Source organism: Scyliorhinus canicula, chromosome 20, assembly GCF_902713615.1.
Source record: "Scyliorhinus canicula chromosome 20, sScyCan1.1, whole genome shotgun sequence".
In the NCBI taxonomy this organism is placed as follows: Eukaryota; Metazoa; Chordata; class Chondrichthyes; order Carcharhiniformes; family Scyliorhinidae; genus Scyliorhinus; species Scyliorhinus canicula.
This window is the reverse complement of record NC_052165.1, coordinates 38795266-38813855: the sequence shown is the minus strand read 5'-3', so window position 1 is coordinate 38813855 and position 18590 is coordinate 38795266. Positions and strand designations below refer to the sequence as shown.

Here is an 18590-nt window from a genome sequence, read left to right as displayed (position 1 = left end):
CTTTCCTCCTCCTAGGTGGGAGCCATGCGCTGTTATTCACCCCACTACATGGTGCCCTGGACTCGGGCCTGCCTCCTTGGCCTCCTCGTAGCTCCGTCCCCGCTGCTCAGGCCCTGCCGCCGCACTGGGCCCAGCACCTCAGCCTCCACCGCCCCAACATCCGCGCGGGGTTCTTCACCAGTTTTTAAATCAGCCCCGCTGGCTGCTCACGACGGCCCCAAAGGCCGACGGTAGTCGGGGGGTGCATTGAAACTCGGGGATTTCCCCAAAATCGCCACGACCCACGACCACCGGCGTGAGCTCTTCGCGCTGCGGCCGCCTTGCGCGCCCACGCCACCGGAAGTGATGTACGGTACTCTTTCAGAGGTTGGACGGCGTTGAATGTGGGGGGAAGAGAGTGGACTCTATGGTGACCATGGGCGGTCCCGGACTCCTTTTTTCTTTTTCTCCTTTGTTTTTTGTTTCCACCGTGGGAGGGTTTGTTTTATTGGATGCATATATTGACAGGTGGGCCGTTGTTTGGGGTGGTGGGAGGATGGGATCGTTGTTATTGTTAAGGGGATTGATTTTGTATTTATTACCGTTTACTGTCTGTGGGTGGGGTGTAAATTTTGAAGGAAAATGTGAAAATGGAGATTAAAAATATTTTTTAAAAAAAAGCTCGACACCATCCAGGACAAAGCAGCCGGCTTGATTGCACCTCCTTCCACAAATATTCAAACCCTCCACCATCGAAGAACAGTGGCAGCCATGTGTACCATCTACAAGGTGCCCTGCAGTAACTCACCAAGGTTCCTTTGACAGCACCTTCCAAATACAAGACTTACTTTCTTGGACAAGAGCAGCAGATACCTGGGAACCCCACCACCTGGAGGTTCCTCTCCCAAGTCACTCACCACCCTGATTTGGAAATATGTCACCATTCCTTCACTGTCGCTGGGATAAAATCCTGGAACTCACTCTCTAACAGCCCAGTGGGTGTACCTAAACTTGAAGGGACTGCAATGGTTCAGGAAGGCACCACCACCTTCTGAAGGGCAAATAGGGATGGGCAATAAATGCTAGCCTAACTAGTAACACCCACATCCCGTAAATAAATTAATTAATAAATAAAACCGAGGGCTGTCATAGTGAAACTTCACTGGTACCAAGATTGGAAGAAGATTCTAAACTGGGCAAGGCACACACGGTCCTGCCAATGGAAGCCACTCGATCCGAATGTACCAGGACATTGGGGAAACCTGACCAAGCACCATGCTGAATTTCACGCAGCCAAGGCAGTCCTTTACAAGATGGGGTGCAACTTGGAATGCTGTACCTGGCCAAACTGTGGGTAACCTTCCAGGGGAAGGAATACTACTTTCACCACACTGGTCGAGACAGACGGGTTTTTGCACAGACACAGGCTGGGAAGGCAACAGCAACAACAGTTGAAACAAACTCTGTGTAAAGAATAGAAGAGGACAATTGCATGGGATAGAACTACATCACATAACTTAACTTTGGTCCCAGGAACGAGGGGGTGAGATCAATAAGGAGATAGGTGAGGAAAGCGATGGGGGGTTGGGGGGAAAGAAAGACCCCAACATATAGGGGAGGGTAAGGACTGCTCCTGGGAGGATACCACACTAGCGGGTAAGCCAGCACGGGAAGGGGTGTCGACATCGCAGCTCCTGACAGGGAGGTAATACCTGGCAGAAAGGGGGTGGTGGGGGAGAAAGAGGGGAGACAAGAGGTAGGCAGACACATGGGGGAGTGTGGGAATCAGAGGGTGGATAAAATGCTGGCTACGCCAGATTGCACTTGGCGTTAGCGAAGACAATAATGCCAGAAACGACCATCTTGGCGAATCCCCAAACATAAGGGAAACCCCGGAGGGTAGGGGAACAGTCACATGGTGAACATGGTAAAAACGGCCATTCTGGATGGTCATTAAATAAAGGGAAACCCCAATGTTCAGGGGCGCGTCCGTAAGGTAAGTATGGTTGACCTGGCCCCTGGGGGGTGGGGAGGGGTGATGGAGCCAGGAACCCCCCCCCCCCCCACCCAAATCAGGATAGTCACATGGAACATCAGGAGACAACTTAACAACCCAGTGAAAAGATCCAGAGTCTTTGCCCATCTGAAAACTCTTGAGGGATGTGTTTATCTTCCTCCAGGAGACACATCTGAGGGAGGTGAACTACACGTAAGGAAAAGCTGGGTGGATGGGACGTACCAATCTTGTTACAAGATGAGGTCAAAGGGGGTGGCCATACTTCTACACAAGAGGACCTTTACGGCGCCAAAGACGGTTAAGGACCCAGGAGGATGGCATGCCACAGTTAGTGGTGCGCTGGAAGGAGCACCAGTGGTCCCTGTAAACGTGTACACTCCCAACTGGGATGGCGTGGAATTCATGAGAAAAACCATGGCAGAAATCCTCGACATAGACTCACTCATCATGGGCAGGGGCTTTAACTGTGTACGAGGCCCATGAACAGTCAAATCCAGTCCCAACAAAGACCGCCACGAGCGGGAGCTACCAAATGTGCGACCACTCACTCCATGACCGCCACCGGAAGTCCCCTGGTATTCCAATATTAAAGCAGATCATTATTTACAGACTGAAGTGTTCTACATCATTTCATATTGCATTCCACAAGGTATTCTTCATAACCAGAAGCTTATGAATTTAAGCCCAGAAATGCCTGTTACTGTGACTGCATTCCTGAGTCAAAACAAGGTTTTGCATTTCTCACCCCCTTGGTGCAAAATAGTATACAGAAGCAATATATGCATCCTTGGGAGGAAATGCTTATAGTCCACTTCAACTCACAGAATTACACCTCATCCAACATAAGGAACAGAACTGGTACTGGGAGATTACAATATAACTGCAACTGCATATCCTCTTGATTAGTACAGAACATACGGCAGAAAAATATCTTGCACACAGGGTGTAATGGAGGCAAAAGTATCGGTTACCTGAGTATAACGTTTGCACATGTGTTTCTTGACACATAAATTTTGAGCAAAATTAAACTGAGCTCCTTCATCATTCCATGATTGAATGGCATCGACGATAGAAATGGTGTCTGATGCAATATAGTTGTTTTCTCCTACAGTTTCAAAACTTGGATGACCATCTCCTGTCTCCAGGTGTGGATTCTTTGCAGAGTTGCAAGTTTTGCTCCATGCTTTTGCAGTTTTAGCAAGACCTGCATCCCAGCTCTAGATTTGGGGAAAAAAAAGTTACAATACCATAAGGACATACCATGCACTAATTTTACTCAGCTCTTCAGTCCAAAGCATTTAATCAATAATAAAGCTCAGTGATAATTGTGTCAATGCCATTTTTACTCCACTCCCTATGCATCAATACACCATTTCAGCATTCTGATCAACAACTAATAGAGTTCTTAACTACTGTATTTTAACTGTGCTAAAGCAGCCACTTTTGAGAGTGCTACTACTTGTTCTTTTCCCATAGCCCTGAAGACTTTCCTTCTTCAGGTATTCATCCAACTACCTTTTGAATGAAGGAAGGGGAACTTACAACTTAAGTTTGCAGATGACATTGAATTAGAAACACAATAAATTGTCAAGAAACCAAAGAACATAATAGGAGCAGGACATTGACTGCTGGGTGAGGGGGCAAATCTGTGGCATATGAGCGCAATAAGGAGTTGTGGAACATTAGACATTTCAGATCTAAGGCAAATCAGAAAATTTTTCTTCATTGATTAGCTGTGGAGAAATGAAGTAATTTTGAAAGAAAAACATTTCTGTAAATGCATGTGGCAACAAATTATTGGTTTATTTTTCATAAACAACATCTTTTTGCAAAAACGTAGAATTTATGGTGCAGAAGGCCATTGGGCCCATTGAGAATGCACTGGCCATTTGGAAAGAGCGTCCCATGCCTCCACCCTATCCTCATAACCCAGTAACCCACCTCACCTTTTTGGACACCAAGGGCAATTTAGCATGGCCAATCCACCTAATCTGCACATCTTTGGACTGTGGGAGGAAACCGGAGTACCCGTAGGAAACCCACGCAGACACAGGAGAACTCCGCACAGATAGTGACCCAAGCCGGGAATCGAACCTGGGACCCTGGCGCTGTGAAGCAACCACTGTGCTAACGTACCACCGAAAAGGTTGGAAACATTTTCCAACAATGGTGAATAAGGTACAACAACTTAAAGAAAAATGCCCACTTCAAGAGTTGTTTTTATTTACTGAATGCTATTGTAAGGGTCTTTCCTGCTTATTCCCTTATCTCCCTTTCTTTATTATTTTGCTGTACGTTTTTGATCCATGCCTGATTAATGGATATGCATCTTTTTTTTAATAAACAATTTTAATTAGGTTTTTTTGGCATTACAAACAGCAACAATATAAAAACAATGTACAAAGAAGAATAAACATAGTGCAAACACCAACTCTCATCTCTCCATGACCGGCCTATTTAACCCCCTATTCTACGCTACCCTAGCCTCCCCCCCCCCCCCCCCCCCCACAACGAATAATTCTCCGCGAAGAAGTCAACAAATGGTTGCCGAACAAAGTGAACCCGAACAAAGACCCTCTCAAGGTGAACTTAATCTTCTCTAGGCCGAGGAAGCTCGCCATGTCGGTTAACCAGGTCTCCAACTTCGGGATCTTTGAGTCCCTCCAAGCTAACAGTATCCATCTCCGGGCTACCAAGGAGGCAAAGGCCAGAACATCTGCCTCTTTCTCCTCCTGGATTCCCGGACCTTCCGACACCCCAAAAATCGCCACCACTGGACTCATTGTCACCCTCGTTTTCAATACTCTGGACATGATGTCCACAAACCCCTGCCAATATCCCCTAAGTTTTGGACACGCCCAGAACATGTGAACATGGTTCGCTGGTTCTCCTGCACATTTTACACACCTGTCCTCCACTCCAAAGAATCTACTCATCCGGGCCACTGTCATGTGGGCCTGATGGACCACCTTGCATTGGATCAAGCAGAGCCTTGCACATGTAGCGGTCGCATTGACTCTGCTCAATGCGTCCGCCCATAAGCCAACCTCCATCTCACCCCCAAGCTCCTCCTCCCACTTATGCCTCAGCTACTCGGTCTGCGTCTCCTCTGCCCCCATAAGTTCTTTATAAATGTCCGAGACACTCCCCTCTCCCGCCATCCCCTAGACACTACCCTATCCTGGATTCCCCCCTTAGTGGCAGGAGTGGGAATGATGATACCTGCCTGCGCAGGAAGTCCCGCACCTGTAAATATCTGAATTCATAACCCCTTGCCAACCCAAACTTCTCCTCCAGCTAGGAAAGCTCCCTTTCAGGAACAGGTCCCCCATCCTCTCAATTCCCGCTCTTTGCCATACTCGGAACCCCCATCCAAGCTCCCCGGAGTAAACCGATGGTTGTCACATATTGGTGACCAAACCGATGCTCCCACTACTCTAACGTACCTCCTCCACTGATCCCAGATCCTCAAGGCCACCACCTTGATGCTCGAGCATCACCTTCTTCACTCGCAGGGACTTACCCGCCCAAATAAAGCCCAGGAATTTTATTAACCCTCTTAAAAAAGGACCACAGGATGAAAATTGGGAAACACTGAAATACGAATAAAAATCTTGGTAGGATCGTCATTTTGACCATCTGCATTCTCCCATCTCCGAAACTCGCACCTCATCTGCTCAACCAACCGGGACAAGTTCAAATTGTGTAACCGGCCCCAGTCGCGCACCACCTGTATTCCTAAGTACCTGAAACTGTCCCCCACTAACCTAAACGGTAATTCCCCCAGCCAACACTCCTGTCCCCTTGCCTGGACGACAAACATCTTGCTCTTTGTGATATTCAGTTTATATCACAAAAACCGGCCAAATTCACCCAACGTCGCCATGATTTCTCCCATCCCAGTGCCTGGATCTGCTACATACAAGAGCAGGTCGTCCGCGTACAGCGAGACCTTATGTTCCCCCCCCCCCCCCCCCCCCCCCCGAACCAGCCTCTTAAAGCTCTCAGAGCAATTGCCAGCAGCTCTATAACTAACGCAAACAGCAGTGGGAAGAGGGGGCACACCTGTCTTGTCCCCAGTACAGTCTAAAATAGTCCACGGTCATCCTATTCGTCCTTACACTAGCCTCCAGGGCCTGGTACAGTAGCCTAACCCAGTCGATATAGCCCAAACCCAAATCTCCCCAAGTCCCACTCCACCCGTTCGAACGCCTTCTCCGTATCCATGGCCACAACTACCTCAACCTCCCTACTCTCCGGGGGCATCAAAATCACATTGAGGTGCCTTCTTATATTGGCCACCAAATGCTTGCCCTTGACAAACCCGGTTTGATCCTCCATAATCACCTCCGGCACACAGTCTTCAATCCTGGAGGCCAAAACTTTGGCCAGCAGCTTGGCGTCCACATTAAGCAATGAGATCAGGCTGTATGACCCGCATAGTTCCGGGTTCTTGTCCCGCTTCAGTATTAATGAAATTGAGGCACTCTCAATTACGACGCGGGAGTGAGGTCGGTAATCAAAGGCTTTAATATACAGAGAACAGGACATCATTCGAGAGAAGTGTGCTCGCCACATGGAGCCTTATCCTATATACTGTTTCCTTTGGGCGTAGCCAGAGGCGGAGTCCCCCAGGGTTCCAAGCCTCTTAAAGGGGCAAGGTATTAAAGGTAAATACCGTTCATCACATTCACCCCGCTTAAAAAAAACACATAGTCCGTCGGGGGTGAAGTGTTTTAAATTATAAGTTCAGTCTTTGTGGTGGTCTGATCGTCCTTGCTGACTTTCGCTGCTCTGGTGGTGACGCCGTGGATGCGGTCTGTTCCGATGGTGGTCTATCCGGCGTCGGCTGGGGGGCGCTGTCGGAGTCGGCGGTCGGTGCGGGACGGGGAGCGTCGGTAGAAGGGGGGGGGGGGGGGTCAGTGGGGAAAATGTCGGGGTCGGTGGGAGAGTCGGTGGGAGAGCCAGCGGGTGCCAGGTTCGCAGGGAGACAGTATCCTGCCTGCCGTCGGGGTGCTCGACGTAGGCATATTGAGGGTTTGCGTGCAGCAGGTGGACCCTCTCGACTATCGGATCCATTTTATGGCTCCTCACGTGCCTCCGGAGTAGGACTGGACCCGGAGTCGTCAGCCAGAGTGGAAGCGAGGTGGACTTCCTGGGGAAGACAAACAAACGATTGTGAGGGGTCTCGTTCGTGGCCGTACAGAGGAGCGACCTAATGGAGTGCAGGGCATCGGGTAGGACCTCCTGCCAGCGGGCGATAGGGAGACTCCTTGACCGTAGGGCTAGGAGGACAGCCTTCCAAACTGTCGCGTTCTCCCTCTCCACTTGCCCGCGGGTTATAGCTCGTCGTCCTGCTCGAGGCAATGCCCTTGCTGAGCAGGTACCGACGCAGCTCATTGCTCATGAATGATGTACCCCGGTCGCTGTGGATATAAGCGGGGAAACCAAACAGTGTGAAGATGCTGCGCAGTGCCTTGATCATGGAGGCCGAGGTCGTATCAGGGCAGGGGACACAGAAGAGAAGCGGGAGAATTTGTCGATGACGGTGAGGAAATAGATGTTGCGGTTGGTGGACGGGAGGGGCCCTTTGAGGTCCACGCTTAGTCGCTCAATGGGCCCAGAGGCCTTTATCAGGCGGGCCTTGTCTGGTCGATAGAATTGCGGTTTGCATTCCGCACAGATCTGGCATGCCTTAGTCATGGCCTTGACCTCCCCTGTGGAGTAGGGTAGGTTGCGGGACTTGATGAAGTGGGGAAGCCGGGTGACAGAGGTCATCGTGGATGGATCTCAGGCGGTCCAATTGCGCATTGGCGCACATGCCGCGAGACAGGGCATCTGGGGACTCCTTGAGCTTCCCCGGGCGATATCTAATATCGTACGTATAGGTGGAGAGCTCTATTCTCCACCTTAGAATTTTGTCGTTCTTTATTTTGCCCCATTATGCGTTATCGAACATAAAGGCGACCGACGGTTGGTCGGTGACGAGGGTGAACCTCCTACCGGCTAGGTAGTGCCTCCAGTGTCGCACGACCTCCACAATTGCTTGTGCCTCCTTCTCGACTGCAGAGTGCCGAATTTCCGAGGTGTTGAGGGTTCGGGAGAAGAACGCTACTGGTCTGCCCGCCTGGTTGAGGGTGGCAGCCAGGGCGACGTCTGATGCGTCGCTTTCTACTTGGAAGGGAATGGCTTCGTCCACCGCGTGCATGGCGGCCTTGATACGGTCGAAAGCTGACTGGGCCTCATCCGTCAGGGGAAAAACCCTGTTCTTAATGAGTGGCCGGGCTTTGTCCGCATATCTGGGGACCCACTGGGCGTAATAGGAGAAAAGCTCCAAGCACCGTTTGAGTGCCTTGAGGCTACGAGGAAGGGGGAGTTCCTTAAGAGGACGCATGCGGTCGGGGTCCGGGCCTAGGACCCCGTTTTCCACGACGTAGCCGAGGATGACTAGCCGGGTTGTGTGGAACACGCATTTCTCTTTGTTGTACGTGAGGTTGAGGGCCGGGGCAGTCTGGAGGAACTTCCTCAGGTTTGCGTCGTGGTCCTGCTGGTCATGGCCGCAGATGGTGACGTTGTCCAAGTACGGGAAGGTAGCCCGTAAGCCGTACTGGTCCACCATTTGATCTATCGCCCTCTGGAAAACGGAGACTCCGTTTGTAACACCAAAGGGGACCCTGAGGAAGTGAAACAGCCGACCAGCTGCTTCAAAAGCCATATGGGGCGGTCCTCTGAGCGGATAGGGAGTTGATGATAGGCCGATTTTAGGTCTAGGTAGAATACCCGATACTGGCCGATGTGAGTGACCATTTCAGCTATGCGGGGAAGTGGGTAAGCATCGAGTTGTGTAAAGCTGTTTATGGTCTGGCTATAATCCACTACCATTCGTTGCTTTCCATGGAGCGGACTACCAATACTTGAGCCCTCTATGACCCCCCCTTTTAGTAGCCGTTGAACCTCTGACTTGATAAAAGTCATGTCTTGGGTACTGTACCGGCGACTCTTGATGGCGACGGGCTTAGTCGGGAGTGAGGTTCGCGAAGAGGCGGGGTGGCGCCACGTTGAGTGTCGCCAGGTTGCATACCATGAGTGGGGGCAGGGGTCCGCTGAACTTCAGTGTCAGGTTCCGGTGGCTGCACTGAAAGTCCAGACCGAGCAGCAGGGGGGCGCAGAGTTGAGGAAAGATGTAAAGTTTAAAACGGGAGTATTTAGCATCTTGAATTGCGAGGTCAGTGACACAATACCCCGTGATTTGAACCAAATGGGACCCTGAGGCAAGGGCGATAGTTTGGGAAGCGGGGTGTGTGCGCAGGGAGCAGTGCCTTATCGTGTCTGGATGTATAAAGCTCTCCGTGCTCCCGGAGTCGAAGAGGCAGGGAGTGTCGTGGCCGTTGATTCGCACCCACATCATTGAGTTTCGCAGGTGTTTCGGCTGCGATTGATCCAGTGTGATCGCTCCTAGTTGCGGGCCGTCAGAGTCGAACTCACAAAATGGTCGCCTGGAGTCACAAGATGGCCGCCGCCGCCGGTCGAATGTGTCGGGTTTCGAAGATGGCCGCCGCCAAGATGGCCACTCCCATGACTCGCACGAGGTCGATGACACATCGGAAATGGGCGTGCCCGGCCGCAGTGCGGCCGCGTTGCGGGGTCTGTGAGACCGGGAGCTTGATTTCTGGGCCTGGTGAGGGTTTTGTTTGTGGCCTTTGGGCGCAGCCAGGCAGACTTTCGCGAAGTGCCCTTTCTTCCCGCAGTCGTTGCAGATCGCGGATTGGGCCGGGCAACGCTGACGTGGGTGCTGGCCTTGCCCACAGAAATAGCATGGGGAACCCCCGGAGTGAGTGGATCGTCGCGTGGCACAGGCCTGTAGCGTGGCCGAGTCTGGAGGGGATCGAGAGGCGTTTGCAAAATCCGCGGAGTACGTACGTAGGTTACGGTGGGCCGTTTCGAGAGAAAAGGCGAGCGTTACCGTGCCCTGGAGATCCTTTGCCCCGTCTTCTAGGAGCCGCTGCCGGATGTACGAGGACCTGATACCAGACACAAGGGCGTCGCGAATATGTAAATTCCTGTGTTCTTCTGCCGTCACTGCTTTGTGGTCGCAGTTCCTCGCGAGCGCATTGAGTCTTTCCACGAACTCGTCCAGCGTTTCCCCGCAACGCTGGCTGCAGGTTGAGAGCAAATGTCTGGCGTGTACCTTGTTAGTAGGTTTTATGAAGCGTTTCTTCAATATTTCGGCCGCCGCCTCATAGGTCGTAGCGGTTTCGATCACGGCGGAGTCGGTGGCCCACCCGGCCATGTAGTAAGCGCAGCTTGCGAGTGCTGTCGACATCAGTCGTTGAGGAGTCCAGATAGTCCTCGAAACACCGGAGCCAATATTAAAAAATTTCCGGGGCTTCCGGCGACCAGGTTGAGCTTCCCCGGTTTTAGAGCGCTGTCCATCTTGATATGTCTGTATATTAAATTGAGACACTCTCAATTACGACGCGAGAGCGAGGTTGGTAATCAAAGGCTTTAATATACAGAGAACAGGACAGCATTCGAGAGAAGTGTGCTCGCCACATTGAGCCTTATCCTATATATTGTTTCCTGGGGGCGTAACCAGAGGTGGAGTCCCCCAGGGTTCCAAGCCTCTTAAAGGGGTAAGGTATTAAAGGTAAATACCGTTCATCACAGAAATAGTGGTCGGCGACATCATCGGGGGCAGCACCCCTCTATCCCTCGCCTCATTAAAAACCTTGACCAGCAACGGCCCTAATATCCCTGAGAATTTCTTGTAAAATTTCACCAGGTACTTGTCCAGCCCCGGGGCTTTACCCGAGTGCATTGCCTTCAAGCCTTCCCCTATCTCTTCGGCCCTAATCGGGGCCCCCAGCCCATTCACCAACTCTCTGTCCACCCTTGGGAGGGTCAGTCCGTCGAAAAAGTGTCTCACCTCCTCAGGCCCCGCGGGGGGTGCCGAGCAATAGAGTTTACTGTGAAAGTCCCTAAACGCCCTGTTTAGCCCCGCCGAGTCCCTTACCAAATTCCCATCTCCATCTACCACCCTATTTCCCTGGCTGCCTCCCTCTTTCTAAGCTGCTGTGCTAACATTCTTACTCCTTCATAGCCACCACCGGAAGTCTCTATGGAAATGTGTCTTAAAGACAGCCTGTGTCTTTAATTCAAGCAGAACCCTGTGCTGGTTTAAACTGGAGTTGTAGACTGGCTGGCATTTGAGATAGGCTGGGACTCGGTTTCACTCTCTTCTTGAAGATGAGCAGCTGAGGCATGAGTCGGGTGAATCAGACAACGAGGGAGCCAGGTATGGTGAGATTCATGTGTGGCTCATTTCTTGCACTGTGTGAGTGAATACAGGTCACAGACTCGTCATTGCAGCTGGCACAAAACACCAAGCCAAACTCACCCAAAATGACATTTAGTCATTTTTGGTGAATCGCGCCTAATATCTTGAAAATCTCTCACTACAAAATTCACCAGCAAAATTCAAATGTAATGTAAAGACTTAACTGGTTTGGAGGAAGTGTCTATGTAAATTTTATTTAAAAAATGTCATGAATGCAACAATATCCTGACATTCCATACTAAACGTTTTATTTCTTTATCTACTCACAGCTTTGAGTTGGTTCGAGGGGGATTAAGATGTTGGGCATGATTGGTTTTAATTTCAGTATTGAGGTCTATGGTTTTGTTTGGAGCCTGAAATGGTTTAGCCGAAGAGTTTCCACATGAATTTTCATTTAAAAGAAGTAAACTACTCACTAATAAATAAAGGAGAATTCAGAATAAATGTTTTTATGCAAGTGAGTGGTCGGAATAGAAGGGGACTGCAGGACCCTCACTGTGGCAGAGCAGCGAGCCTTGGATGTGATCGGCGGGCCTGAGGAAAATGAAGTTGCCGGGGTGGAGCTCGACCTCGGGAGAGGAAGTGAGGCCTTGCTTACTTGCGGTTCCCGTTGACATGTATGTCAACCACCCCACCCTCACCCCCATAACACACCACTCTCACAACCTCCCGGCCTATGGTCAAATCATGTGCCTTGTCTTTTGTCCAGGAGCTGCTGGTAATGAGACGGGTCCTTCTGGTGTCCTCCCCCCACTTGCCTAGCAGCAATGATGACAGACACGGAGGGGACCATACACTTGCGACCCAGGACATCCTAGAGTTCAAATCTGATGTCACAGTTGTCTCCAACAACCTCCACCATCCCAGAGCCAACACCTCGGTTGGACACTTTTGTGAAGAGGCTCCTGGGACACTCGTTGGTGCTCACCACACACATGCAGTGGTACATCAGGTGGAGGTAGGAACTCCCGAGAGGGAAGGTCAGATGGTGCGTCAACCACAGGGACTAGCTGCCATCCTGATGTGTTCCGGACTTCTGGAAGGAACAGTCCCATCTATTGTGAAGACCAGGGATTACATGAGGGGTTGTTGTAGAGCATCCAGCACTTGCAGATACAGGTGTCCAACCATGTGCAGGAGCAGGGTATGGTGCTGACCGTGCATGCCAGCCAGGCCAACATTACACGCATGACTTCTGCGATGGAGGCCTTTGGGCTGAGGGTTGTGGCTATGGATCAGCATGTCCAAGGTTTGGGGCAATCAGTGCAGTGGAGGCCTAGGACAGGATTGCCTCTCACAGGCAACCATGTGCCAGAGCCATTTGGACACTGTAGTGGTGCTCCTGAGTAGGGCCCAGTCACAGAAGGCCATGTCTGGGAGTGTTGGTGGCATTGTCCAGGCACTGGCCGAGGTGGCACACAGATGGAGAGGGAAGTGTTCCAGTCCCAGGAGATGGCACAGTCACTGGCTAATGTTGCACAGACCCAGGTGGTCGCATAGTCACAGCGTGATGTGGCGCAGTCTCTGACGGAGATGCTCCATGGCCACGGGCATGCAGGCCCTGGCCGAGACAAGGCACCATTATCTTGTAGATATGTCGCACTGTCCCCCTGCTCAGGCAGTCTTCGATGGCATGCCCGGTCCGGCAGGTCCTCGAAAGACAGGTTTTGCTGGTGCATGCAAGGCCTCATGCAGCGCCTCCTTGGCACCACCTACTCCTCTTGTTGGGCGGCCAGCCCTCCATCCTCAACAGCTGCTTCCGTTTCCACTGCTGCACGTTCCGCTGTTGCGCCCTCAACTGCTGCAGCTTCCTTCTCCTCGAGCAGCTTCAGCTCCTATAGCTGCAGGACATCCCCAGGGTTGCGGTGACTAGGAGGAAGGCCACCATTGCTGGTTGTATCCAATATCCATTATCTGCACGGGGTGAGAGGCACCCATTTTATCATGCTGCGTACTCCCATGCCCAACGGGCTACATGGTGGCCCTGGTTGACACTGCAGGCTCTGCACCTTCACCCCCCCCTCCCGTCGATGGCAGGAACTATGGGGGGCTCTGATCCTGGCGCCCGTCCCTGCTACCATGGGTACCACTGGCTGGCGTTGCCCTTGCCAGTGGTATGCCCATGGCTCCTGTCCAGCGCCCTGTAGGGGACCAGTGGGTGGCAGGCTTTTGGAAACGGGGGGCTGGTATGGAGGAGGAGGGGTGCGGGATGGTGGGGCAGACGGTGGGTGTTGGGGTGCGGTGGTGGTGGCAACCATACAGCCAGTGTCACACTGCAGATCCAGGGGCCAAGGTGGGTAGTCAGTGGGGTGCGCAGCAAGATGGCTGCCTTGCAGACTGTAGCAATGGCGGTCCATTCCTGGGCACTGCCAGTCTCGTGGGGGTTGCCCCATTCCCCATCACCACCCACCCCTCCCCCAGCGTCAGGACTGGCAGCCCACAGTCACGCCTCTCCGTGTCCTACCTCCTCTCTCTCTCTCATCAGCCACAGCGCCAGTTACACAATTTATTTATTAATTTTTTTTATAAATTGAGAGTACTCAATTTTTTTTTCAATTAAGGGGCAATTTAGTGTGGCCAATCCGCCTACCCTGCACATGTTTTTTTGGGTTGTGGGGGTGAGACCCAAGCATACATGGGGAAAATGTGCAAACTCCACACGGAAAGTGACCCGAGGCCGGGATCGAACCCAGGTCCTCGGTGGCGTGAGGCAGTAGTGTGAGGCTAACCACTGCGCCGCCCTAAATTTCACGATTAAAAAAAAATAAATTTAAGAGTACGCAATTAATTTTTTCCATTGGACAATTTATCGTGGCCAATCCACCTAGCCTGCACATCTTTAGGTTGTGGGGGCGAAACCCACGCAAACACGGGGAGAATGTGAAAACTCCACACGGACAGTGACCCAGAGCCGGGATTGAACCTGGGACCTCGGCGCCGTGAGGCAGCAGTGCTAACTACTGCGCTACTGTGCTGCCAAGTTTCACTACTTTTAAACCACAAGTGAACCTCACCGCCAGAACGTACCCCAGAGGAGGCGGAGAATCGTGGAGGCCCCGGACAATACCGGGTCAGGCCCGCTAATGTTATGCCATGGCCGTTTACTGTACATGCATTCTGGAACGCATTGACGCAGGTGTCGAGGCAATGGAGAATTGAGATTTGGTATGAAACTGGCGTCGCCATGATTTTGGCTTTGGAACCGATTCTCTGCCGTAGAGGGTTTTTATAAAGGAATAGGCAATCAGGGGGATTTTGCGCTATCCAACCTGTTATATTACTATTGGGTGGCGAATTGGGGTGGTATTGAGGGACGGAGTCCATGTGGGAGCGGATGGAGAAGAATTACTATAGAGGTATCAGCTTGATGGCACTGGTTATGGCTCCACTTCCCCAGTGAAATGGACTGCTAATCCGGTGATGGTGGCCACCTTGAAAACATGGGGACAATTTAAATGGCACTTCAAACTGAGTGCTCTGTCGATGTTGGCCCCAATCTGCAGTTTCAAATGCATCCTTCGGGGTGTTGGGGAGGCTTGATGAGCTGTTTATTGATGGTAAGTTCCTCAGTTTTCCGAAGTGGCTGGAGAAGTGTGAACTCCCAAGAGCTAATCAGTTTCGATATTGCCAGGTACTAAACTTTGCACGCAAGGAGACTACTTCCTTCCCATTGCCCCCTTCCTTTGTTGATGGCAAAGTTCTTTTAGCAGAAAATGGAGGGAATGGTGTCGAAAATCAGCCTGACAGATCAGGTCCTATTGGACGAAATTAAAAGAAAGTGGGAGCAGGAATTAGGCCAGGAACTTGAGGAAGGGGAGCGGAACAAAACTCTACACAAGGTCAACTCTACATCTTTGTGCGCTAGGCTCAGCCTGACACAAACCTAAGGTGATGCATCAGGCGCATTTGACCAGGGCTCAAATGAGTGGGTTTTTTTGTGGACGTAGGGGGTAGGTGCGAGCTGTGCTGAGAGCCCTGCCCATCACACACACACTTCCGGTCCTGCTCTGAGCTCATGAACTTTTGGGTCTCCTTCAGCACCATGTCATAATTTTTTGGGGGTCGGCTTGGAGCTATGCCCTCGTGCCCTTTGGTGGCTATTTCTGGGATCTCCAATTTGCCAGTTACAGACAGGGACAAAGGCGGATGCTCTTGCCTTTGCTTCTTTGATAGCCCGTAGGCGAATCCTGTCTGGATGGAGGCCCCTGTCCTCGCATATGCAGCAGCTTGGCTCGGAGACCTGATGGAATTTTACACTTAGAAAATAAATCAAGTACCAAAGGAGAGGGTTGGCTGAAGAGCTCTACCTCGGATGTTTATTTTCTTTTTCAGAGTTGGTCACCATCAGGTGCTGGGGAGGGGGTTGCATTGGAGATTGGTTGTTGTTTTATTTGAGTTTGTGGGGAGGTGGCTGAAAAGGTTGGAATACTGTTAACTGTTATACATAAGTGGTTGTATTGGTGTTATTCTGAAAATTTAACAATGTTTTTTACAACAGAAATGGAGGGGGACTGGCTGGCAAAGCAAATTTGCAATAATACTATGGCGGATTCTGGGGTGTATGCGTGAGATGGACTTTTTAGACCAGTATGTCAAGGAACCAACTAAGGAACAGATTATCCTAGATTTGGTACTGTGCAATGAGAAGGGTTAATTAATAATCTTGTAGTGTGGGTCCTTTAGGGAAGACTGACCACATCATAATGGAATTCTTCATTAGGATAAGTGAAGCTGTCAACTCCAAAACTAGGGTCCTACATCTAAACAAAGGAAATTAGGACGGTACAGGGGTGAGTTGGCTACAATAGATTGCGGAACTTCATTACAAGATGTGGCGGTGGATACGCAATGCCACATATTTAAGGAACGAATGCATACAATGCAACAGTTATACATTCTTTTCTGGTGCACAAACACAACAGAAAAAGCAGCCCAACCATATCTCATGAAAGAAATGAAGGTTACCAACAGATCCAAAGAGGAATCAGTCATGGATTGGGAGCAGTTTTGAATTCAGTAAAGGAGGACAGAGATTAATTAAGAGTGGAGAAATAGTGAGAGTCTTTCGGCCTTATGGGCCGAAATAGGAGAATTTATAATAGAGAACAGAACACAGCAATTAAACAACTACTTTGGATCGGTCCTCAGATGATAGAAATAATTTTGCAGAAATGTAGTGAGGAAGAATTGAAAGAAATGTTTTCTTTATTTTAAATGGTGCTGGTAATGGGACTGAAAGTCTATAAATGCCCAGGCCCTGCTGATCTACATCTTAGATTTTTTAATGCATTAATGGATGTGGACTTTGCTGGCTGGTCCAACATTTATTGCTCATCCCCAATTGCTCTTGAACAGATTGGCTTGCTTGCTTTTAAGAGTCAACCACATTGCTGTGGGTCTTCAAGGTACAACCTCAACCGGGACCTTGGATTCATGTCTCATTACATTCACCCCCCCCCCCCCCCCCCCCCCGGCCATCTGGCCTGCACTTGCAAAATCCTACCAACTGTCCTAGCTTCAGACAATTCACACCTCTTTAACCTGTGATTATCCGTCTCTCCAGTCGAACAGTCTGGACCTATAAAGACTTAATTACCTGCAAAGACTCACATGCAAAGTATCATCTTACATCATTGAATTCATCTATATTTGTGTTTGTGGAACCCACATCTTCATTCACCTGATGAAGTAGCAGTGCTCCGAAAGCTAGTGATTCAAAACAAACCTGTTGTACTTTACTCTGGTGTTGCAAGACATCTTACTGTGCTCACCCAAGTCCAACGCCGGCATCTCCACATCAAAAACTTACAAACACCAAATGAGTCCGAGGGAATATCAGCAGATCCGATTCAAGATATAAGTAACACCTCAGCACTGTGGCAACGTTTTAAAAGGTTTCGAAACAATATATAATGTAGACAGTTGGTTTTAACTTCAAGAAATGGTTTTAAGCCGGATCCGACTTCACGAGCGTCAAAGGCAAACAGCCCCTTTCGCAGCAGCGCAATGGCGGCTCGGCCGGTCTCCCTGGAACCTTCCAAGCTCAGGGGGCCTTGAAACTGCCTCCAGATCCCGTCATCCCAGCAGCGGGGGCTGCCGTGAAACAGCCTGCCGGTGACAGCGCGCAGGCGCATTTCCCCCCTCCCCCACTATCGCCGACAGCGAAACCAACTTTCCCGCCATTTCCGCCCCTCACCGACGCTGGGCTCCCACCGGCAGACCGCGTCTCTCCAATCTACCCCCTCCACGCCATAATTTGCTTCAAGAAATTTGGACACGGTCGTTTATCAGGCATGTGGGGTTCACCATTAAGTGCATGTTGCTGGCTCCGGGGTTCACCGCCGAGCGGTGCCGGTTGTGCTCGTCCACGCACAGCTTGACAAATTTCGCGTCCGTGGGATATTTGTTCGTCGAAGAGCCGATAAAAAACAGCGACTGCAGCAAAAGGAACCAAACTGCCGCCACCGCCATAGAGCCACGAGAGTGAAAGGGCAGCCAGAAAAAGTGACGGCTCGCAGGGGCGGGGCTCGGGGAAATGGCGGGAAAAGGGGCGGGGTTCTTGAAATGGCGTAGAAAGAGGGCCGGGGCTCGGGAAAATGGCGGGTGGGGGCGGGGCTGGGGAAATGGCGGGTGGGGGCGGGGCTGGGGAAATGGCGGGTGGGGGCGGGGCTGGGGAAATGGCGGGAAAGGGGCTCAGGCGGAAGGAGAGGGCGGAGTTGGAGATTTTACGGTAAGAGCTTTTCAGTCAGCCAGACTCCAAATGTTACCTCACCCTCTCGACGTTGTCTAATCTGCTGAGGTTGTCCAATATTCCCTTTGTTTGTTTCAGGATTTAAGTATATGGAATTTTTTTTCATGAGATGTGGGTTTTAAGGCCAGCGTTTGTTCCCAATCCCTAATTCCCTTTCAATTGTGTGACTTGCCAAGCCATCTCAGAGTCCTGTCAATCACATTGGATCTGGAGTCACAAATAGCCAAGACCAGCTAAGGATGACTGATATCCTTGCCAAAACGGACAAAAGTAAAGCAGATGAGATAACTGAATTCAAATTGTATCAGTTGCTGTGGTGGGAATTGAACTTGTGTCGCCAGATCATTAGCTGTGTCTCTGGTTTGCTCGCCCTGTGACATCACCATAATTTCCCTCTGACTCACCATGTGTTGAGCTGGCATGCAAAGTGACAGGAGTGTGGGTGGTGGTTGTTTGAAAGGTGTTTGGTGGGGGATACTGTACGACCTTGTGGGGGTATCTAACCA

At 50.8% G+C, this 18590-nt stretch overlaps 1 protein-coding gene across 2 annotated transcripts in view; it reads right to left on the bottom strand.

Annotated features, from left to right (window-relative positions):
* Nucleotides 1–17901, bottom strand: part of LOC119955273 (GLIPR1-like protein 1) — a 48765-nt gene extending 30864 nt beyond the window's left edge. The window contains exons 1-2 of one of the 2 annotated variants that reach the window (XM_038781343.1): nt 17640–17901; nt 2968–3213 (exon numbers count right to left, since the gene is read on the bottom strand). In XM_038781343.1, the coding sequence (XP_038637271.1) occupies nt 2968–3213; nt 17640–17804 (411 nt within the window). In that variant the 5' untranslated portion in view covers nt 17805–17901. Of the gene's footprint in view, nt 1–2967; nt 3214–17104; nt 17440–17639 lie in introns of those variants that run through there. The other variant, XM_038781344.1, reaches the window with a different exon arrangement.
* Nucleotides 17902–18590: the final 689 nt, after the last annotated feature.